At 33.1% G+C, this 25,724-nt stretch overlaps 1 protein-coding gene and 1 long non-coding RNA gene across 2 annotated transcripts; both read right to left on the bottom strand.

Moving 5' to 3' along the window:
- Nucleotides 1-1,687: 1,687 nt before the first annotated feature.
- LOC128236201 (uncharacterized) lies at nucleotides 1,688-2,580 on the bottom strand. Its single transcript, XR_008261287.1, has 2 exons — nucleotides 2,436-2,580; nucleotides 1,688-2,110 (listed from the first exon to the last, which is right to left on the bottom strand). It is a non-coding gene; the product is annotated as an uncharacterized LOC128236201 (long non-coding RNA).
- A 450-nt stretch (nucleotides 2,581-3,030) lies between these two features.
- Nucleotides 3,031-25,483, bottom strand: LOC128235453 (nephrin-like). Its single transcript, XM_052950275.1, has 11 exons — nucleotides 25,355-25,483; nucleotides 21,847-22,215; nucleotides 14,313-14,630; nucleotides 10,758-11,036; nucleotides 10,123-10,401; nucleotides 8,645-8,962; nucleotides 8,027-8,335; nucleotides 5,724-5,873; nucleotides 5,022-5,043; nucleotides 3,409-3,497; nucleotides 3,031-3,050 (listed from the first exon to the last, which is right to left on the bottom strand). Exons 1-11 carry the CDS (start codon nucleotides 25,398-25,400, stop codon nucleotides 3,031-3,033), a joined length of 2,199 nt encoding a protein of 732 aa, XP_052806235.1. The 5' UTR covers nucleotides 25,401-25,483.
- Nucleotides 25,484-25,724: the final 241 nt, after the last annotated feature.

The raw sequence follows: 25,724 nt of genomic DNA, 5'->3' as shown, positions 1-25,724 counted from the left end.
TCATCATACGGAGTGCAGCCCCTTTAACAGTTCGACATAACGCCTTCATCTGACAAGTAGATTAAATAAATCCATCACAGGAAATGATGTCATCGTTATACAATCTGAAACTATTTTTTTTTATAACACGCAACACCCCATTAATTAAATTTTGTTCGACCAAATCTAAGTATAAATGCATACTTTTTGGCTTACAGTACATATCACCAGAATCTTCTTTCGATATAGATAACGTGTGTACGTGTAAGATTTAAAATGCACTGATGAACAAGGAGTGAAGTCAAGAAGCGAATTATAGCTATTAAGACCTTCAATAAAGTTCTTAAGGTTCTCAACAGATCCATCTTCATATCCTAGTGACGTTGAACTGAGACATTATTTTTCTAATTTGCATCTATATTACGGACTCATAACACTATCTAGAGCAATGCCCATTGTTCAAATACAGATTTTATTGACAACGTCATAGTACCAATCTTAAACTTCTACTTATATCTTCAATTGTTACGTCGGTGTTGCTGACGTGAACAGGTTTAAACTTCGGTTATTGTGTAAAATATTGGTGTAAAATGAAGATACATACACTGCAACTAAATACATTTTGATTTCAATTCTATAGTCATAACTTTGTTTAAACAATCAGTTGATTCCTTTAGGTTGTATGTTAAGTGCTACATTTAAGTTCTAAGCTGTTTATAGAAACAATGGGTCGACCTGGGAATACAAGCGAAATGTTGTTGTGGCTTATCAGCGTTCGATACTATATATTACTGTGGAGTATGGTGAATAGGAAGATGAACTCATATTGTTTTGTAATACTTAGTTTAAACATATTTATTTTACAACGATTGTGAAACAAGTTTTTACAACATTATATCAATCACTCTCGTTGGTCCGATTGTACTCGAGAGTGTGGTCTTGTGTTAAACATTATATTGTGTGAATACATACACTTATGTTATTAAATACGTGTAATGTTTTGTGTTAATTATTTCCTTTATTGGTAAAGAAAACAACTTCAATAAATGCTAGGTTCATGATATAATTTTGAGTTGCGGGAAAGTTTGATAATGGTATCACAAATGCTTGAGCTACGATGGCACGTCTAATATATAATATGACTAGAGAGTAAGTTGGGAAAAGCTATCGGTTTTCATTTTTCAGTGATGTGTTGGGTTCGTGATACCTCATACGGATTTGTTTTTGCGAATGTTACACTCTGAGTGCTTAATTTGGTGCGTTTTATTAATTTGTAGTGCTTCACAAGTTATAAAATACATTGTGTTTACGGATAAAAAATGCTAAAAGGGTAATAACTAATGTCGATTTCAATCAGTAGATTCCCATAGGCGTGTGTGTTTAATTTCCCGCTCGGACCGCATTTATCCAAACAACCTAACTAAAGTCCTGATATATTGCTTCGAAACAGTGTAAACTGATGGTTACACTTTTATCCGGAACGTAATTACAGTACTGTGGCATGACGAAATAAAGGCGATAGAGGCAGCTCCAATAAGAGAGAGAGAGAGAGAGAGAGAGAGAGAGAGAGAGAGAGAGAGCTAATAAACATGACAATTATATCTATAATTTCACAAACACTGAGAACTAGAGACATTGTAAAAGAAAGAAGGGCTTCTATGTTGATAATTCCTTTCCGTACATTTCCCAGGAAGAGATAATAATGTCATAAACGCATCGTGTTCATTTCACAAAAATATACAAAAATGTTGACATTTGAAGTGATTAGAGTCAATAGGATCTTGGCTTTCTGGAATTTATAACAGGTTATCTTTACCGTCATGTAATCCTGTCACAATATCTTGTTCTTTGTGTGACTTCATAAAAATACTTACAACTGCATATATTTATAAATGTAATAAATCACATATTTTTTTTGTAATATTGTTGAAATATTGTTTTTGTCAATAACTTGCTGGTTCATTGGCTGTAGTGACGATATAAAGTCATTGAATACTTCGCTGGCACAAACAATGAGATTGTATAAAAAATCAATGGTAACATCGTCTACCGGCGTCAGTCTTTCAATTTTCTACTAAAAGAAATGTTTGCCCCGCATTCTCCAGCACAGTATTGTTGTAAACGGGATCATCTGTAAACACATGGAAAGGATTCACAAAAAACAACAACGCTGTAAATTGGCTATTCATACCATGTAACAATGCTATGATGTATATCGAGGTATTTAACCATAAAAAGATACTGTGAAATTTAACGTACGTTTTAATAGATACAAAATATTTTGTGGTTACAATTTTCTTTTTTGATTACGTCTGTAGAAAACTTGTTTTAAATATTATCATAATTGTTGTATCAGGTTGACTTCCAGCATATCGAGATCGTTATATAATTATAAATTGTCCACTCGAATTGGCAATAACAAATCCCTTCTGTATAAATGTATATAGTCATTATACCGTTCTTAACATTTCCGAAGTACACATGCGACTTTGATTTTGACTCGTCCAATGGCCTGTTCATCTGAGAGTTGTCAGGTCTGAAATAATTACGTTAACTATATTTTACCCACAACGCGATGGATAGGTGTGCATGCTCATGGTAAACATAAATAGAATAAGATTGGTCATAGAATATACAAAGCCAAAACAACTACCAAGGTAAATATACAATATCAAATCAGCGGGAAACTTTAAGCAGATATTTACTGTATTAGCTGTTATATGTACGATGCTAGCATGTAACTAAAGGCAAATCCAGTCACCCTGTTAAAGCCAACGCTGAACACATATATCGAGACATACTACCATGCACAATAGTTTGTTTATAAATAAAGCGCTTGGTGCGATAATTAGGAACAAGCATGTTCAAAAGTTTAGTTTTTTTGTAATGTTTGCGTCGAATGGCAAATACCTTTATTCCTTAAAACCTAAAAAATAAATTCACTAAACGTTTTACATAGCTTTCATACTCATCATATATATTATAAGAATACCTGAACTATGCAAGTTATAACGTTAGACAGTTTCAAAGTATTATGTTCACACTTTTATCTTACCCATTGTCATCATTTTCTGAAAATTAATGTAATGATAAGATAAAATCGTCATAAATGTATATCAGTGTATAAATATAAGTCGAAATTCAATATATTCTAAATGTGCGTATCAAAAGACCATGTCAAGACACATAATAAATTGAATCAATTTAGTTAATAACAGAAATGTGCCATGCAGTTATAAACACATGAACAACAATGACAACCAACATTACTATAACGATCAAAGTCCAGTGGTTGAAAACATATCTGTAGTACGCTCCTTACGCGACTTGACGAACAATGTGGTTACAGGTCCTGTACAAATGCCATCCGTATTAATGATTAAACATAAATTGAAACGAGATAAAACGCCATATTAAATTTTGACTTACTAAGCTCATCGTAAACAGATGAAACTGTTATCATGGACAGTTCCTCGTACGTATGGGCTGCTTTAAATCCGGGGTTGTCTGTACCAGATCTATGAAAAAAGACAAAAAACACTTTCTCAAACCATTTCCATTTATGGCAATTATTCTAAGAAAACAGTCACATAAATTTTTTAGTTTTAAAGTTATTATTTTATTCAATAAATCGTTTCCACTTTTGAAGTTATTATTTTATTCAATAAATCGTTTCCAATTGCTGTTGTGAACTTGATATAGGCACACATTAAATTTCATTGCAAATCGATTGGTCGAAATTAATCAAATGATAACTTTTAACCAATTAAAGATTTTCAATGTGAATACAAACAGAAAAATAACTTGTGGACAACTTATCAAAGATTTATATAATTTGATGCTAGATATTCGATTTCGAACTCGACACACGTTTTAGCTTTACCTCGTTTTTACAAAAACAACAACAAAAACATTCGATACCAGACGAGCAGGTAACTGATTGATGACGTGTAGCCGGCAAAGAAATACATGAAATATATCAAACAAGCACACTAAAGCACGGAAGCTAACACAGGCTTTAAGCCATGAACTGCCAGCGACCAGCCATGCAAAACCAGAGGCGGATTACTCTTGAAACCTTTGCTCATTAGCTAAATGTCGGCTTACAAACTGTTAAAATCGAGTCTACGACTTTGTTTTTAAAAAATACAAATCAAACTAACAATATATAAACAGCGTAAAGCCGACTGTCAGCATGATCTCATGGCAATTCATCCTTATATCATGATATCCTCATATAAGATTGACCAATCATTACCTAACTATAAACAATATAGTTTCCTTTCCTCTATCTGATATGAACTTCGATTTGCCACTTTATCAATTTTATAAGCATAAATATGTGAAGTTTAACTAAATTGGAAAATAAATCTTTCACAAATCTACTAAATTTAAAATATGTCATAGTGTTTTAACGGCTATTAAATAATGTCTGTTGAGAATAAATATAATAAATAGCACCAGCAGAAGTAGTCAATATAATTGTTTTAATCGGATCTAAGAATAATGTACATGCAGCTAGTCAGATTGCGTGCTTGAAATAACGGACAAGGGAAACGATACATTAGCCTGACTCCAAGATATTAAATCCACAGTTGTTGTGAAAATCGCCTGTGTTCTCAATGCCTTTTTTAACCAGATTGAAAAGGAATCGTTGAAGACGAAGTATGTAACAACAAAAAATTATCTGCCCACATTCAAAAACCATTTAATATCACAAACATGACCTAGCAATTGAAACACAATTTTTAATTTCAATCATGCAATAGTTTTTTTTAAGTTTTAGCTATCAAAAAAATAGTGAAGTATAATGAGGTATTAAATTACCTTATTAAAAGCTTCATATCAATAATCATCTCTGGTTTTATATATCTACCAGATAAATTTAACTTACAATTGTAAGGAATGCAAATTTCAAATAAATATAAGGTCGTACGATTCATGCAAAACTTAGTTCCTTGTCAGAACATGCGGTAGAAGAATAGTTTGGGAAAACAATGTGTTTAAAGAAAAGCTTTCTTCACGGAATTGTAACAACATACACGGGTTTCGCATCAGGATCAGCTGAAATAACAAAAATGATTTGAATTTAATTAAAATCCTTTAAAAACAGATGGAATATTGCTTTTATTGTAGCAGTGGAGTGATTACATATCTAAACATAAACTAAAGAAGACCTATGTACAATATCTACACTCTGTGTAAATATAAAGTTTATGGCTTTCTAAGTATCGTGAAATAAATGTATGAAAGGCTAAATCACCTGTATGTTTTCTTAGGTACAAATAAAAGGTTATATTAATAAATATTAGCCAAACTTAAAAAATAATGCAAATGTATTAACTGGATAAGAGTAAAACTCTACTTTGTATGTGGTACATACACAGAAAATTGTACACGGTTAGCAAATAAGGCATAGTTTCTAATGAAATCGTAATTTGACAGGCCAGGCAAGACAGATTGAAAGAGATAACGAAAATCAGTCGACAGCTTCTGAGTGAAATTGGAACATATATAGTGCGTAGTCACATGGTACATTTTGAATCGAACTCACTGCATGTATGATATACAGAGGTACGGATAAATTGGCCTGTTCAGGTACAAAAGGAAAAGTAGCAAATTTAAAAGCGACTGCGTAAATGGTATTCTCGATGTTTTAAACCGTGTAAACAAAATGACTCTTTAAACGTAATACTTAATATCTTATTTTTTATACAGAAAGCAACGAAATCACGTATACAAACCACTTTTCCTACTCAGAGATACGTTGATATTTAGTGAGTATTTTCGTCTGAGAATGACAAAGGCAACAACTACGGCAATAATCGCTCCAACAGTTCCACCAATCGCCCCTCCAACAACAGGGACATTACTTAGATTAGTCTCGTTTGGATCTTAAAGTATATAAATATGTATTATATTTACAATGCAGTGATTCTCAGTTTAATGTTCAATAACTTCATTTAATTTTGACTTTCTATCAATAATGATACAAAATCTAAAGATTGAATCAATGATAACAACACATAACACAATCGACACGACAGGAGGTTTTTCAAAAACATTTCTTTTTACCGATCAATGTGTCACTAGTATATTATCATCTCTACCCATCATATCAGTATGCATTTTTATCATATAATTATGTTTAACGTCCATGTTATTCTGTCTAACTGACATGTTATTATATCTGACAGATATGCTTTTTGATTTTCTTCATAATTCAACAATTTGAAAAAATATGCACGGTTTTCGTGAAATTGAAGAGCAAGTTTGAGCTCATTATGTTATTCCTTGACAAACTCAGATTTATTTGGAAAGGAGAGAGAAGGTCTTGGATATTATTATCAGTATTATAATTATAATTATTATTATTGCTTTATTATTATTATTATTATTATTATTATTATTATTATTATTATTATTATTATTATTATTATTATTATATTTATGTATATGATTATATAAGACATGTTATTGTTTAGACATCTCGAAGTGATTCTGCCAGCTAGGTTGAGATGCAGTCGGTTTTGAATTTAGTATGATAAGAACTTATATGCATTTACCTTAACATTTTCCATCATCTTTTACAGCAAATGCCACATCGATTCGAACAGTTTTACATGTACATGCTTCTGATAATGCAATCAATAACATGATGATATTTTGACATAATTCCACTTACATATATAGGAAGGATTAACATGCTCTGTGGACAAGGCGTCTAATAGCCATACTGCCATGTAAATTGGACAAAATATCCAATGTCATTTGTTAATTGAACATAATGATATGTCAGTTAGGAAAGTTCAATCAGAGAGGTCAACATGCTAATTGGATATGAAAACACGTCGATTAAACATATAACATAGTAACTGTACAAACAAACACAATTTAGAAAAAAACAACACATATTCAATTGACATAATTTAAGTTATTGACATATAAAACAAATCGGTAAGTCATAATAAAATGTTAGCAGTCATACTGTCAGTAATGAATTATATCATTTAAACATAACAGCATGTCGGTTATCCATAATAACATGTCAATAAGATATAATAACATGTCGGTAATATAAAAGATCCTATCCGTTAGACATTTCGATTAGACATATTACATGTCAGTTAGACATAATAACATTTCGGTTCGACATAAAAACATAAATGTTGGCGACATATATTTAAGACATGATAACGTGTCAGTTGTACATTATAACATGTCAGTCTCACATGATAACATGCTAGTTACACATTTACAGTCATGTCTGTTATACATATCAGCGTGTATGTTAGACAAAATAGCTTGTCTGTTAGACATAGACATAACACAATTTCAGATTTTTATCAAAGCACGCCATTTAGGCAAAGTTGCATGTATGTTTGACATTAAAGCATGTCAGCTACAAATAAAGGAACGATGTGTCATACCAAGAGATAGCTGTTTCGGCCATTTGACTTTTAAATTTTGTACTTTAATATTGTTTAAATTCCTGATTTTTTACCAATATACAATCAATATAAATATTTATGTGAACACATAGTTTTAGAATTTGAATTAATTTGTGTAAGATTTGGCAATAAAACTAGAGACCTTCTGCCTCGCTGACCAATCAAAGGCGAAAACACTAGCATTTTTAATAAAGGAGTTTCTATTCAAATCAGTAAAATCAGTTTATGTTGTTTTGAGGCGTGTGTTGGAAAGATGCCTTTTTAATGCTTTACTACAGCTAAATATAATCCAATTTCGAATAGCTTTTGCTTCCCTGTGTACCTCAATTTACATAAAAGTATGAAACATCCGTTTTTCTTTCGGAATACTCATATTAACATTAAACAAAATTATTATTGATATTAAAAGTATTTCCCAATAAAGCCATCTAAAATCAATATTTGAAACGGGAATTCATAAACACATGTATACACATTAGTCTGATGTTGGTCTCGAATCACTGACCGCTGATTTATTACCTTGTGTACCATGTCATAAGTTACATCCGTTTATTCACAAAAAGCACTTTTGAAATAAACAAGGGAAATGAACTCACCATATAAACGGCCAAGTGTTTGAAAAGTATCGTTTATCGAGTCAGTAGAACCCTCCTCGTTTGCCGCAAAGATTGAAACAAAGTGCTCGGTTCCAGGTTCTAAATCTTCAAGTGTATAATACATCATTTTTGTATAATCGTGTTTTACAACTTTATTGAAATAACCGCTGTCATCAACTAGTTTTCCGTAGGAAATATGAAACTCCTGAGGAGATCCACCGTCAAATCCGGGAATCCATGTCACTACAGCAGTTGTCATTTTTATGGTGCTTTGAATGACGTGGAAGTCCGTTGGCGAATCAGGTTTTTCTGTAATTAAAACGATTGAAGCCGTAAATTCAAATCTTCTTTTTATTTACAGAATAATATATGACCAAATACAGTCCAAAATATGGACTTGTTACTTACCACTGCATTTACTAAACCACACGTGGTCGTAATCATAGATAAAAATCAAAATAGTGTTAATGTAAGATACATATTACATATCTCGATAATTAATATTTGCCTATTCATTTAGATATCGAAAGTCATGTTTAACAAATACATTTTTAATAAAGAACAAATCAGAAACATATAAAGAAAAATCTATAAATAAAATATATAAAATAAATATACCGACGGGTCTAAGTTGAAACCATTCGACTAGTTTATCACCAACTCCGTTTGAAACTGACAGTTGGTACATTCCGTAATCTTCGATCTGAACGTCAAGCACCGTTAAATTACTTGATAGACGTACTGTGTTAATTTTAAATTTGTTAAAGTCCTCCGGCAATAGATCACATGAACTTCTATTCGTACACCGCTTCCAAACAAACTGTGAAGGCTTTGGCACTGGATATGCGACTATTTTGTAAAAAAGCGTAGCATTCTCGTGTTGACGGGCGGTGAAGTTAAGCTGTACCGTCACTCCCGCGGAAGGCCTCGCGGAACCTAAAAGAACAACTGGTATAAATATGCGTGAACCCAAGACAGGCGTTTCTGCTAATTTTACCAAAAACGGTAATCTAAAAATAACAGGACCTTATTTGTGACGGAATTTGCACTATGAACTGACGTCAGATATCTTGGATGAATCATAAACAGTTTTCTCTACGTCGGAAATTGTTTACGACATATGCCAATTTGTGAGCAGCAAGTCCTTCTTCAAATTAGCCTTTTTGTATATTTATTTTGTTTGTAAGTGAACTCACATTTTATACATTAATCTATAATTGATCCTTTTAAGCGGGCCATCGATGAGGTCACAGATTATATCGAACACTAAATCTGCAAAAACTTCACATAAATACGAAGTGGCAACGATTCATAAAATTGTATCCTTAAAAGCAGATGAATTATCATGATTTTTTAACTCAAAGATTAAAAGCATTACAATATGAAGACTACTATGAATACTACCGCATAAGATTGCGTATTTTGGCTTGCACTGTTGGAGATCTACTATTCCGTTTTGATTGGCCATCACACTGTAATATTTTAACTGCCAGATTTTTATTTCGTAGACAAAATTATACATAATTAGCACGGAACACCGGAATTACCGCCTTCGAAAATTATTTAAAAAGTCATTTTTAATTTCGATTACCCATCGTATATATAGGGGTTAAACACAACACTTAAATTAGTAATACAACGGTAACATCAATGACACGCATTGAAGCTTAAACGGTTGAAATACCACTACTTGTAATTATATGTGTAGCTACCCAAGAAAGATGCCCTAGACTTTAAGCATTTAACCTTACAAAAGCTTTCGTACGAGGGTCATTCAATAATTATGTCGGTGGTCTTTGTATGTTTAAAATGTTCACTGCATTGGAAATTAGTTCACGTCAACCCTTCAAAATAATCCTCTGCAACGATACAAACCTTTGCTATTTACGACATAAATTTTCAAATTCCCTTTGGAGTTGAGACACTATAAAATGCAGAACTATTTACAATTTTGATAACATAGCGATTACCCAAGAGCATTCTTTAAACAGGGACAATACGAAAAGGCAGCATACCTTGATAAAAGACCGTGCAAGAAAATCATGATACAATGGATTAACCTGTCAACACCCATGATATTTACATAACAGAGTTACATTTTACAAATAAGTGGAGTGATGCGTTATCCGCCGCCCCATACTGGTTGTATCCTGTACATGTATACACTCCAGCGTCCGAACATTCAGCCTGAAGGTCATGTGTAAGTTGATGTACACCAGATCTTGTAATGATTGTTTTACCGTCTTTTGTAAGAGCCATATCCGAGCCGGGGTCACTTTCTAGCAAACATCGCATATGGTTTGAAGAATGTTCCTCAATTTCTACAGATGCGTTGGAAATGTTGTTGAGTTGTAAGACCAAATGTTCAGCTCCATCTAAACAAAGATTATACTTGACAAATGGCATGTTGACCGTTTATAATCTGAGTATTACTGTGTATTACACGTAAGGCCATTTAAAAGGTATTTTGGATATCATAACTACATCAATCTCGTGTTAGACTGTTTGTTTGTCTGTTACGTGTATCATCTGTCTAAACCTTGTTTTGTTCAAAGCTGATGACAATATATATAAAAAATATATCAGAATGGCGTATACCATACCGTTTTCATAACTCCCTATTTTTCTGCACTCTCTATGTAAAATATAACAGCAAACTGCATAAATCAATTAAACAGGAGCTATAACAATTATGTCGATGTGGTTAATATTGAGAACAAAATATACTCACAAAATACATTAAGATGAAATGTTGCAGTATCATACTGTATGGTCGTCGTGGGCCGGAGAACACTGGACACATTACACGTGTAAGTGGTCTCATCACTGCGCTGCACGTTTGGGATAGTCAAATTCGGTGTATTTTGCTTGACCCAAGCGACGCCGGTTCCCGACCTCGTCCACTCAAAGTCAACAGTTGGGGGATTGCCCGGTAAGTACAAACACTGGTAAACAAAGTTTTCTCCGTGGACCTTACTCACGTTTTGCAAATTCCTCGATATCGGGCCATCTGAAATATTTATCGCTTACATGGACAAACAAATAAAAGGATTAATAGACATGCACTATCTTAATAATACCTTCTTGTTCACTAGAGTGATGATGCTATGCGTTCTGTTAAATGTATCATTATCAAACCTCTGATGAAATAGTAAGGATATATTCGTTGTTTCTTTAATACTTAATATGTAAATTTACATACACCTTTGATACATATCACGAATCAGAACCTTCACTGAAAACCAAAGCTTTTTGCGTTTAATAGCGCACTTGTCTTACTGCTTCTTATCAATGCATTCTTTCATACGCTGATAACATGAACGGAGCTTGCAACTCCCGCTTTAAACATGGCGGTACTTAATACATTAATTGGGCAGAATTAGATATCTTTTACCAAGCGTGTTTACTGATGTCCTTGACTTTAACATCATATTTTTTTCTCTTTTTTACAATATTTTGGCTTATGATATATTAAGCACTTTTCATATTTTTATATAAACCCGGTTTTTAGAATGACGTACGTCGTTGTTTAGCGGGAGGATCGCGTCAAACTCACCTCAAACTCATGATATCAAATAACTTGATTGAGGTGTAACATATTGTGACCAAACTTGATCTATAGGAAGAGTTTATGGAGACCTTTCATGAGATTGTGTTTGGGGCGCCTAGATTCATGGTCATTGTCAAGGTCACTGTTACTTAAAATAAAAAAAATAAGTTAGTACTAAATAACTTAGGCTAGGGTTGACATATTGTGACCAAACTTGGTATATATAACTTTTTGGAGACCTTTCATGAGATATGGGTTACGGCCCATATGGACAAGGTAAATGTCACTATTACTTTAAATAGGTAACCGTTTGGTACTGATATCAATGGAATTGCTTGATCTCTTGGGTGAAGGTCAAGATCACTGTTACTAAAAAAATAGAAAACAAACAGTTGATACTGAATTTCACAACGAAGGCGGAAGTTCTTCTGTCAATCAGTGAACACCTACTTTTTCGGCGTTTACTGTAATAAACTTGTCTATTGTTTTTAGCAGGCACATACTACACCATTGTTGTATTCATATCTAAGACAAAACAGCATATAGTTCAACACGTTGTTCTACGATATCTTATGTTGATATTTAGTTCCCTCCTTTTTATATATTTAATTTACTATGCAAATATGATTTATGGAATCATACAATAACACCGTTTAGTCAATGTTAGGTCTAAGCCAGTTTCATAAACATATTGATTATATGCTCCTTATCTTTCAAGTTTGATTTGTACATTTTTTTTTGAAAAAATATAATCTACGTATTTAATATTTCTGTTTGCTTTTTATGCATTATTTATACGTCTATCGTTTATCAGTATCAGCTTAAGTGTGCCTGCTCATCTACTGTTACAATGTCACCTCTACTCCTCTCCTGTAGTGCATCTTTTTCCCCCTGTTCTTTTCTATTGATGAGTTATCGATCTCTACTGCTCTCAATACTTCTCTGTCCTCCTTTTCTATCGTTTATTAGTTTCTATGTAGCGTATTCACTTTCTTTGTCTGCACATATTTCACTTTGACTACAAGGATACCTTCTCTTGTGTCTTCTATAACCTTATCAATATCTTAATCGAATCGGTCCCAAATCGTGTGCTTTCCCTTAAAAGCAGTGTCCTTACCACTGCTATATTCACCTTTGCTGCTCTGACGTTAACCTTGTATTGGTCAGTCTGAGCCTTCTCAGTGTGCTCATGAACTATTGTTTAATGCTCTTCTTCATGTCATCTAGATTCTTTCCAGAACTGCTAGTCGTGCTTCTGACCGGACACGAGTTTCCCTAACATTCTCAGTATTATTTGCCCATAGGGTCGTAGGAAGTAGTTCTGCTTTATTTCATACCAATGATATTACAAACAATCGAACTGGAAGTAAGCTCCTTGATCAGATTGCAGGGGTTTTGTATCAGGCCTCCAGAGTTGCCTTTGTGATCTGATTCTTCAGTGGAAAAGCCCCTGCAAATATCTTGAACCACTCGGTCAATACCAAAATTTCGCAATTTCACCATTCAAAGGTTGACGGGTTAAAACATTAATACAGATTAGCCTCAATGGGTAAGTAAAGTTTCTGGTGACAAATGAAGCCCTATTGTTGGTTGGCGTCTTCATTCGGAACACACATCAAATTTACTGACCCACTAGTCAATATATGCGGTCAACTCTGTCCAGTAATATCTTTATAGGCGTATAAATAGTGTCCGTTGACGTCCGGATCGCCCACATCATTTTGCAGTCCCATTAAAAGCGTTTCTTATATACTTCCTATATACTTAAGGCAGCACAAACTATTCCGTGATATGTTCGTGTGTATTCATCTGCTTGTATCTTACTCCCCTCTTGTTCCTATAGTGAATGTTGTTCGTTCCTTGAGTCTTTCCTCCATCACCAAAGGTCAGAAATCCATGCGATTTGCTATTCTCAAATATCAGCATGTCAAAGGTAGCAGTAAACACAAACTATAAGAAATTGACTTCTAATGAATGCCGAAAATTCAATGAGCTACATCAATACAAATAGAGATATGGAAATGTTATGAGTGTAGTGGGCATTGGCCTATCTATTCTTTTTTATATCTAATTTATGTTTATGTTACAATAGCGAACATTAGGAATCACACTGTACGGATATAATCCTGTTTCGTCATATAAACTGACTTAATAAAGGTTGAACAATCTGCGACAAACGTTTTGGATAAGACGGCCTTAGAAAAGGTCACAGCTAACATTTGTATGCAATCATTGTCTGCACCAAAAATTCAGGTCTTAAAAAAGTTATATGTCAGATTTGGCAGACCATGAATATTTCATTAACATGCGATAAATGTTAAATATACAAACTAATGGATACACTCAAATAAAATGGGAATCATTTTCCCGACGTAATGCATGATTTTTATATTTTTATGCTTTGTAACAAGCCTTATTAAGAGCTTCAAGCTTGATGTTAAGAAACATACATTTGCTATAAGCTGCTTTTGAAAAAGCAAACGTAATAGTTTTCATGAAAAATACACACATGGGTTTATGAAATTCTTCTCTACCTCACCGTTGCTAACAGTGCAATATATCTGATCACTGTGATAAGCTTTTACTTGGGTTAGTTTTGCATAGTATACACATGAACTTTATACTCGAATAAACGGCTTCCATTCCAACGCTGCTTGCTTAACAACAACCTGATAACTGAGGTAGTATTCAACAAATACATTTAATGTGTTAAGTGTATCTTTAATATATACTCACATAATACATTTAAATATCGTTTTGCAGAAATGCTCTCCTCTCCTACGTTGTTTGCGCTGCAATATATCTGACCAGTGTGGTCAAATTTAACCGCGGTGTAGTTAAGTGTGCTCAGTGTCACGTTGAGGTGACCCGCCTCTTGGTACGTGCCAATAGAGAGCGAGGTTAAATCTTTCACTTGTCCTGACCTTTGAATGAACCATCTGACTGCTGCACCTGGCAACCCGCCAGACGTTCGGCACAGCAATGACGTTTCGGAGTTTTCTATTACGTTAATAGGGTCGCCATCCGGGAATAACACCACATCGGTGATGCCCACTGAAATGCAGAAAACAGAAAATATCGTCAACAAACACGGTCTTACTATCGTGCAACATGAAAGTATGATTTGTTTCATCAGTTTTCCCATCAAGAAACTACCCTTAGCAGTAAACAGTAATAATCATATCGATTTGCTAGTTCACAATAGCAGTAAGCATAGGCAAATCTCATTTTGTTAACTACTCATTCCGAGTGATTATGTACCCGATCTCGAAGTGGAGGCTATCCTCGCGACATTAAATACGGACGGAATACTGCAACAGTTAATAATAACCCAATAAAACTGTCATTTTTATAAGTAAATTTGATTTAATACCCTAGGTAAATTACCATTATACATGTTAAGGTCTTTCAGTTTCTTCAAAATAATCGTGTATTACACAAACACCACGGGGAAGCTTTATGGGATTTTTAGTGTACTATTATCTAGCCTTTCATCGGCTGGATTCTTCTTGTGTAACTTTTTTTACAGTTTGGTACATTATCTATATAAGAATGTTTTAACATTGTTTTTGTTTGTTATTATATCATTATCCAACGCTTTGTATCAACGTATCCGAAACATGTTCTCAACCCGAGTCCGACAATAAAAATATCATTTAAACTTCCAAATTGCATTAAATTTATTTATTTATCTATTTAAAGACAATGATGTTTAAACGGTCATTTTTCTAGGCGCTCAGCTATGTCCCGAAACGTCATTCTGAAACGTCTGTTTCAACCTTGTTAAAAATACAGCTTTTATTTAATTATGATGTCATATTCATATACCTTTGATTTTGCCTTAAGTTAGGAATGTAAGGGAAATCTTCTAGAAATTCGCTTACCTCCACGAAATACCCTTACATACTATTAAACATTGCATTATATCATTCTTACATTGTCTTTATATAGTTATTTGTACATAATGATATTTAGCACGATACCAACAAGCATTTTCTGTTCAGATGGAAGGTCCTAATATGTGTACATACAATGAACAGAAAAAGCATTGTGATAATTTCAAACTCATAATATATGGCATTGTTTTTTTAAACCCTTTTTTAATCTAGAAAGTACTAACTAACACGAATGGTCTCCGAAAGAATTGTTACCTTACAACGACTATAAACGACCATTAATGTTCACGTCGCCGTTATTTCTGGCAGTGATCTGTATGTAAATATATTTTTTTTTGGGGGGGGGGGATTTTGTGTTCATGTATACTTGTGTGCAGAACGTTTGCATGGTCAACATCGGAGTTTGCGCTTGCATTATAAAGACAATTGCATTAATTATTGACTAAGTGGACGTAAGTAGACGTGGACTTCTGGTTTATGTTTCTTCCGTCGTTAGCTATTACAACAATATAAGTACTGAACCTGATGAATATACTACGCAAATTTGTTATATAATGTAAGCGTCATGTTTGATATAGTCAGTGTTTTAAGCCTTTTTATGCTTCTTCTGGAACGATCATCTAGTTATTTTCTAATGTCATTGTCAAATTGCGTGTCACCAACTAATGGAAGGATTTTTTCAACAAGATTAAGAAAAAAAAATACATGTGTATTGATTTTTTTAAGAAATAAGTACAGTTGGAAAATTCCATCAATCATATGGATTCACAGCATTGAATTAGTATTTACCATGGGACCCCGAACGGTATATAGGTGTTAGCTCACATCATTCTGGTGAAAAATGCCTACGGTAAGTATTTAATTTCAATTTACAAACCGTTACTGAGAAAATATCAGTAAACTTCTTTAGGCACATGTAGTCATGTCGGCAACCATTTATTCCCCAAGGACATCACCAAAGGCCATCGAAAAGATAAAATCAGGCCGGAAGTCAGTATTCAGAGAAAAGAAATGATAAAGTTTACTATTTTTTAAGTTTTCATTTAAGACATAATGACCAACCTGTGAGAGAAACTCAGTTTTGAACCTCGCAAGCTGAAACGAGTAGGAAATATTCACTAAACCTAGTTTTAGAAACAAACTGTTTGCTTGGATTAGAAATGATCTCCGAGGCAAGGTTATTAGCTGAAGGGGTAAATTTGAGGCAATTAGCAACGAACGCCCTCTTCCAGACGTCATTTTCCCCCCTTTATACGACCCCGGTTGACTAGCCTTGTTTAATAGTGGCCACAGTGCTCATACGGTTCGGTTATATATTTATACATGTGTTAATGTTTAATACTTTATATCATGAATCACTTACATAATAATCGTATGGCAGCGTAAGAACTATTTGTTAATCATAATGTTGATAAATTGTCCATTCAGGGGTATCGGTAGACCTGTTATTGGAAATCCACTCACCCGTGCTTCTACACCTTGAAATTTTTATTCATGAATATATTTTCAGAATAATTTTACATAAGGTTGTAGATTCAGCCCACACTCAATGATTTAAAAGTCCACCGAAGGATCGTTATCTATTACATTTTGAAACCCACTTTCGGATACCTTCACCTTATCACCTTATGAGGTAATTCATTTAAACACGTTTACTTCCGTTTGAAACAACCCATACAGTTGAATTCGATTGGAGTGGCTACCCTCAATATTGACTTCATTCTTTTGTCAGCAGTTGCCTCCATGTGACATCAAAATCCTATTTATTTCTGTAAAGTTTCTTTGATTTTAAATGTTTATATTCCTTAAGCGAATACTTACGAATGATGAGATTGTATAAGATGATAAATAAAATATACCATTTCGCAAGTCTATTGAATATATGGAATCTTAATTTATTTATTATAGCCTATGACCAATATGAAAAGGTTTCATTTTTTGTGTTTTTGTGTTTGTATAAGCTGACAAATCAAATATGCCATTTCACCAGTGTCTTAAAGGCAGTTTAACGCCCATTATCCAAACTGTCGGGACCCAGATTAAAAGTTAGTTTAGTTAGTGACCTCAAATATGTAGTCGTTAAGATTGCAATGTTGGCTACATGTTACTTACATATTGCATTTTAATTGAGTGATCGTTTTTAGTACAAATCTGTGTTGAATTATTGTTTCATAGATGACAAATTATTTATGAATGACAGCATAAACGCATTCATAATTTAGCACAATTTATATATAAAGTAACATGTTTAAATAGCCGATCCAGATATGCTCCCGGCTTGATAACTGGGCCCTACTCTAGATTATTCGGCAACGGGTCGAGTAAGAAATGCCAATTAGCATAACGGAAATATGCATCCAAACCTATCTATCGAATCTACTTTGTACAACTCTACAATAAGAAAGCTAGCAAAAAATAATGATACGCTAAAAAAGCACCACTTTTTCGAATAAACCACATGGCCACAAGTGGCCACAATATATGGAATAAGGAATACAACCATTTATATGATGAACAATGCAAAGTGTACAGTAAATTGGAAAACAAAATGATTGAGTTTCATATTATAGTTTTTTTAGGTTTTCACAACGATAGGATGTTAAGGGAGAAAAGGGCACGTTGAGTATGGCATTAAATAATTTGAACACAAAAAAATGTACGAAGTGAAGTAATAATATCTAAAGCTTAAATCAAACCAAAATAATTTTTTTATCATCTTAAGCATTTAATTCTATGAAGGCAGGAGGGTACTATTTTTTACATTATATATATCTCGAGTAAGGTGTTAAATACATGTGTGACTGTCCTACTTACTCAGTTAATAAATTTTAATGATACGATTTGTTAACCTTTAGGTACAAATTGATATATTGTTCGGCATTGATGTTATTATTAATGTATTATATTCATGTTTCTTTATGTTTTCGTATAACATTTTAATACATACCCTTTTGAAATAACATAGATTTATTGTTTGCGTTTTCATTCTAAGCATTTATGTGTGTGTGCGTGTGTATGTTTCTTTCAGAAGGCACATTGTAAATGAGTCGTGTGTTATGTTTGTTTAAAATATGATGCCTATGTCTTAATGTGTTACCTTCTATAAATAAAGTTATTATTATTATTATTATTATTATTATTATTATTATTAGTAGTAGTAGTAGTAGTAGTAGTAGTAGTAGTAGTAGTAGTAGTAGTAGTAGTAGTAGTAGTAGTAGTAGTACACATGCTGATCTCCATGAGGGCAGAAGGATGCTTCTAATGAGGGACAAGGTGCAGCACCATTCCATACTTATGTGAAAAACTACAGAAACAAGCTCAGTAGCCAAAAGTTAACATAAACCCCGTTTAATGGCACTGGCTAAACGCCAAAGACATAGAACACAAAAACAGAAAGTCATAAACAAGAAACATGGAACAACAGCACAAAACTCCACAAACAGCACAGTGCATAATATACTATATAAAAAACCTTTCCATAAATCTTCAGCTAAAACCCTACTGTTGCATAGCCGCTTGGTAAAAGCAAATTCGATGAATGAATATTTTCTGTCTACTACAAGTGAAGACGATCAAAATTTGAATTTTTCAGATGCTTAATTAAAAGACACGGAGCCAACTATGTTACATGTCCGACACCAAAGTGAAAGACGTTATTGATAACCTCGATAAAAAACAAATCTAGCAGTCCAGAGGAAATAATTAAAAAAAATATTAAAATCTATTTCAACCTTTTATTTCGTGCCATTGTGAAGAGTTATGCTTAGTTTAAAGCAAATGTGCTGTAGAAGAGAAAGTCATCAAGAGATATTTTTGACGTGACAGCGTGCAGAACACCGCCATGTAGCTGGTTGATAGAGGTACGTTTAAAGAAACAGTTGTAAAGCATCCAACACCGTGGTAAAAATAAAGTAAAGTAAAAAGGAAAGGTCGGTTTTAAAAAGTTTTCTTGCTTTCAGTTTAAAAATTATGTTAGTGTTAGCCCTTAAAAGTGAACAAAGTAGTGAATGAAAGGTCAAATGGATTCCACGTTTAATGCTGGTGGTGACTGGATGTCGCAAATGTTCCTGAACCACGGAAATCTGTTTCAGTTTTTTAAGGTTGTTTTTTGATATTCTAACAAAGAAACTCAGAAGACAGGGCTATGGTTAAACAGTCATGGCTTCATGTCTACGTTGAGCAGAATATATTTGGTTTGGGTCGTTTTGACAAACGTTTGCATGCTTGTTATTGCTATGCAAGCTGAAGGACTTTCTTCATTGGATGGTGATTCAGTCATATCAATGAAAGATCGTATACATCTGTCCTTTGTGTGGTAATGGTCGTGTCCACCATGGGTGATGTTTTGGAAGTTCGGTCTAACCTGGTTTGAGAATTCATCGCTCATGGACTGTAAATGGCCAATATGATACTTGGTGGTTTCATGTTTAAGAGTTCCAAGGTCATAAGCGTGAGGGTTTGGGGTAGTTCGAGATTGATTTATTTTTGTGATTTGTAGAATTGCAGCAAGTAAAATATTTCATTTATGTGGTCAAGACTTTTGAATAAAGTCGAGGAAAATGTGGTAAAATGGAGTTTGTGAATTATGTTTAGTAGTTGTTTTCACGGGCAGATATTGTGGGGGTAACTAGCAATTATGGTGATTTAAGTAAAAGTGTTGCGGTCTAGCAAAGTTAAAAGTTGTTATACTTTGTGCGGTTTGGCAAACAAAAGTGGTACGTTTTCAAAGGATGAATATACAACGTTTAAGTAATTCTTTGCACCAACAACTTGCGTTATTTAAATTATTCACGAGGGGAGTAGGTGCACTACACGTTTTGCACCATGTTGTGAAAGACAATGTTCAATACATGACATGCGTATAAGTCAACAACGTTGAAATTTATCCAGCCTCTATGTTAAAAAAACCCCATATGTTATGAAAATCACATTTCTTGAACGCCATCATTATCGTATAATCAATAAAATGCCGGCAAAGGAGCATATCGAGCACACAAAGACCATCATCTTGAGGGAGGACGTTTAAATCACAAACAATTCATCTTCCTCTATAAAGATTGATTGAAAGTATGTCATGAGTTGGTACATACTTTGATTTAATGCAATGTGTTAATGAAGCGTATGTACCATTGAGTATTTATTTACGAGTTATGTGTAATAGAAAATCAGTTTATGGTTTAAAAATTCAACAAAACATATCAAGTTAACTCTTAGTTTGAACCATACTTTTGCGAATTTGGATGTGTCAGTCAAATATAGAACCAATTGTCAAGAGGAAGGGACAGAACTGTGTTACGTTTTTAAATCCTTAACACGAAAATTATTTCACCATCAGTATATATTGATCTAAATGGGGTTGATTTATCTGGCAATTTTACCTCTATCTCCAGTCTAAAAATGGTTTCATAATAAAGACTATGGTTTTAATCTGCATAATTAATAAGCCAATCGTACTTAATAAAATGTAACATAACTCTAATGTTACACGGGCGATTCATCTGAGGTTCAAACTTCACCTAAATATTTCGCCTACAAACAAAGTAATGCATATTTTACAATCATATTTATAACTGTCAATATTAGAAATATAAAAGCGCAAACAACGCGTTTATTTGATTAACTATGTAAAAATAAGCAGGACAAGCATAGCATTTCTCCGTGCAGGTAGATGCTATGGCAAGCTGTTTCAAAGGACACAATTCGATGTGTGTTCATTTTATATATGTTTATGAATATTTATTATATGTGTTGCTCAGCCAGTGATGATATAAACAAGATGATGACTATATGATTTTGTAACACTTAATTTATTTACGTTTTACGGTAGTTCATCAGTGAGATCAAATTGTAATTGTGGTGTTGTAGAGAAAACGAAATACCGTTCACTACTTTAAAACTTTGGCCTTTTTTGTAATCTAATCTAAGTCAGCGCGCGAACAGCTAGAAAAATTGTTAACGACGTCATTTCTGGACTAATGGTACGGCATTTAGAAGCAGAAGAAGAAGAAGAAGAAGAAGAAGAAGAAGAAGAAGAAGAAGAAGAAGAAGAAAAAAGTTACAGTTACAATCGAATAGTAGGTCAGAATATTTGTTACACTAATTTTTTATCCACAGAAACGCGCTTGAACTGAACGATCTTGCCATTAATTTAGGTGCGTATCTGAACATATCTAAAATGCCTTGATTGCGAATAAAAGCAATACAGATATAAATGCAAATAAGCCTATCACAGTTTACTAACCTATTTAAACTTTATGTGACCGGCGTTTGTGAATCGTTAAATATATATTGCAATTGCTGAACAGCATTGCAATTAGTTTTTTAATTTGATACTGTTGAAAAACAAAATGTGTACAATTCTTAGATAACCTTACCTCTCACATTGATTGTCACATAAGTACTGTCCACCAAAAGGTTATTGTGATATTGTGTACAACGCCATTTGGAATTATGATTTACATCATAACGGGCATTGTAAATTGTCATCTCATATTTGTTATTTCCAAGGCACGTATAGCCATATAAACTGTCGTTTCCGTATATTTTGGTGCATTCGCCGTCCTCATACATGAGATAAAGTTTTACAAGAGGAGTCACTGTTTGGTTGACAAATTCATCCCATCTGCATAAGCTACTTTCTTCCGTTGATATCTTTTCATATGAACAAGTCAGTGTAAAGTTTCGCCCTTCAATAACATTCACAGTTCCGGAGGGAGAAACAACTGGTTGGGCTTTCACATAACCTGAAACAAAAATAACATACGATGCATTTGAAGACTTATTTAAGCACACTCAGATCTCATTTTTGTGACATCTTACAATAATATAAAACTCTTCCAAAGGTCATTAGCGATAACACATGTAGTGTAAGACTTATCACTTTTCAAAGAACGTATGAGTGGCCTCGTTCTAGACACTAAACATAAAATGTATCTGTACATTACGTATATTTAAGACATGAATGTATATTTAGTTATTTACCGATTGCATCAAAAATGTTATGCACATCACAAACAAAAAGTAAATGTTATATTTGAATTGTGGCTGTTGATTTCTTACACTTGAGCTTTGTTTTAAATTTCAATTTATATGAGGAATGCTTAGTATGTCGGTTCATTTGTGGGGTTTTATCACTTCAAGTAGCTTGCGTTCAATCCATCGTATGAGACCGAAGGTCGAGAGCGATATATCTTTACGCAAGCAATATGCAGTTTGTTTACAAGCATTCAGAGATATATGTTTACTGACAAATAGAAATTGAGAAATGCTAAATTACAATTGTGTAACCCCCCCAAAAAAACGTCATGGTTATTTTAAATCGGAAACGAGGTATAGCATTTGATATAAATTAACTAAATCTTTGTATGATTATTAAGTGTGAAATAAAAAAAATATATTGCAGTGTTAGTCACCTCGCGAACACATTAAGGTCAATATTTTACTCGTGGCACAGCCACTCGTTCATTTTAACAGTGGGGCTCACTCGGTGAAATATATTGCTATCTAACACCGAAACAAACACCTATGCTCTGTATGTTATTCGAATTGATTATATATTGGATTTCTTCAAAACAATTGACCTTAAATTTGAAGTAAATTTAATTCATTATCAAAGGAGACATTTGCCGACCCAACGCTATTTGGTATAAAAAACCTGTTTTAAGTGTTGCAAAGAAATATATTTTGCGTTTGAATGTTAAGAAGGTTTTACAAATAGATTACTCTAACAAAATTTTTTTTTTTATTTTTCTCGAATTTGTTTGTCAACTTCTTAACACACTGAAACATGTAGCAAAAATCATCATTTTGATTCAGAGTCAAACCTTTAAAATGAATCATAACAATCACATTATCGAACATAACTAAGGTTAGTAAATAATAAAGCAAATATATATATATTAAACCAATGTCTTAGAATCACTGATATCCTATGGAAACAACTCTACCAACTATCATTGTCAGATTTTACACCCTTATCCCATTGGTAGATGTGTTTCCGAAAAGAATATAGTGACAGTGAATAGCAAAACAATGGTTATCTTTCCAATACACATATTATACTTACACGCAATAGGTTACATGCAAAACCCTAATATTGTAAAGCATTGACAACAACAGTCGATTTATTCGAAATACGACATGCATCATACTTGTTTATTGATATGTGTATTTCAGAAAAAAAAACAAGCATAACAAATTACACAATTTACTTTAAAAGTTCGATTATTCAATATAAAACGGATTATTTATTGTGTGTTTTCATGCCACATAAACGCCTTTTGAGGAAGGCGGCTATGTTGGTCGAACACACAATTCACAATGGCGAACTGAGGGTAGTTGACATTTGATCCAATCCAAGTTTCAGTGACATCAAATTTTCATAAAGCACCTTTCAGAAGAAACTATATTAACTGTACATGTACTAAAGTTGTCCCTTGTATCTTAAGTATTATTAAGCAATGCATAGACATGGATTTACTTCCATAATAAAAAAAGAGGAAATTGTAATGATTTTAATTGGACTGTTAATTAAATGATTTCTCGAAGAACAAATATGAAATATTTCTGTCATTATTCTTTAAGCATTTTGTTTAATAAATTTGCAAGATTTTGTCTCAAAAAACCCAAGCATAGCAGACTGTTCGAAACACAAAACATCAAAATGTGTTTGTCACGATTACATGAACATTTGAATGTATTCTACTTATGTGATAGCATCAACACATTTAACATCATCTAAGCATCAGTTCCCCTTATCATATTTCATACATATTTCGATTGAACGATCTTTATAAACTCTGCAGTAATAATTATAGAATGTTATGACAAAAACAAGTTAAGCCATATTGTTTTGCAGAGAAATGAAATATAACTTCCGATCAAAATATAACTAAAATGGTTTGTCCTAATTGGGTAATTTGACTGTTTGAGCAAATTATATAATTGATCACCAATATATGAACAATATCACTTTAATGAAATCAATCAATGTATTACTTGTAAACCTTTTGAGTCGAGTTTAATTTGCCAAGTGGAATTTATTTCTGTCGATAAAGATTTAATATAATTTCATGATTATTGTTCTAATCAGTTACAATTACGAAAGCCATGTATTTGTTTTGTTGAGTTTTAACATGTTCAAATTTATCTTGATTTAAAACATCATAAATTTACATTTGAAATTTATGAAAGGTATCATTACTCTTCTACGAGCTCACGATAGTCCAGATAGCTCATTTTTGATTTAGGTTACAAAGGCAAAATTATTGAAACCGTGTGCCCAACTCTCCCTATGAACGTTGGAATGTCCGATAGGAAAACTAGACCCAGATAGACCAACTCAAGTTATTTCTATTGTTTAATCGGGTCCTTCTGAAATACATATAATCGGAACAAACAAAAAAGCAAATCTTAAAAGCCGAGTCGAAAATATAGGTCATTTTGTTTAGACAATTTAGCATATTTGAACATGGTGGATTTCCTAATCGGGCATATGTATATTATTGTTCGTAACTGTTTAAATAATAAAACAAAATGTCAGGGTTTATCGTATTGGTATTGTCGCCGTTTTGTTGTGGGACTAAGTGTACCAATATAATTGTAGCGTTTACATTTATATGTATATTAGGATAAAGCTTTTGCCATCCGAATATGTGGATCAATTCAATTTACATTATAGAGTAAAAATATGATGCAATGCTGTAGTTGATACAATAAGTATTATGACAAGTATTATTTCTATACCACGACGCCCGTTCAGCAAAAGAGTATTTTTTAAGTTATTAACATAACATATATATAACAGTATATGACAATTGCTAGTTGACTGCATTTTAATGTTTGTCACATGCTTATAATTGAATTGAAGAGTTTTTGACTTACCCAAAATTAGTTGCATTACGAACAACAGCATTGCAGCTAAATCCATATCTTTAAAAAAGTTTAATCACAGTTAAATAACCCTATAACCCCATAATACTTCCACATGGTTATTTATGAGATCAGTTAGTCTAGTATTTACAGATGAATACTTTTTATCATCGAGCTTAGTTTTAAACTTCCTGTTTATTAAGCAAAACATTGCAGTACATGTATATACACCATTCATAGTGTGTGATTATGCAGTCATGTCAAGTTTATATTTGAGAATTACTTTTGTGATAGTAGTATGCATGATATTCAGAGGTTAGCACGTAACTTACACAATATGTCCCCTTATTACTTAAAACACACGAATGCTAATCTCAAACGC

The sequence above is a fragment of the Mya arenaria genome, chromosome 5, assembly GCF_026914265.1.
Source record: "Mya arenaria isolate MELC-2E11 chromosome 5, ASM2691426v1".
NCBI lineage: Eukaryota > Metazoa > Mollusca > Bivalvia > Myida > Myidae > Mya > Mya arenaria.
Note: the sequence above shows the minus strand (reverse complement) of the source record. Positions and strands in the feature narration are given on the sequence as shown.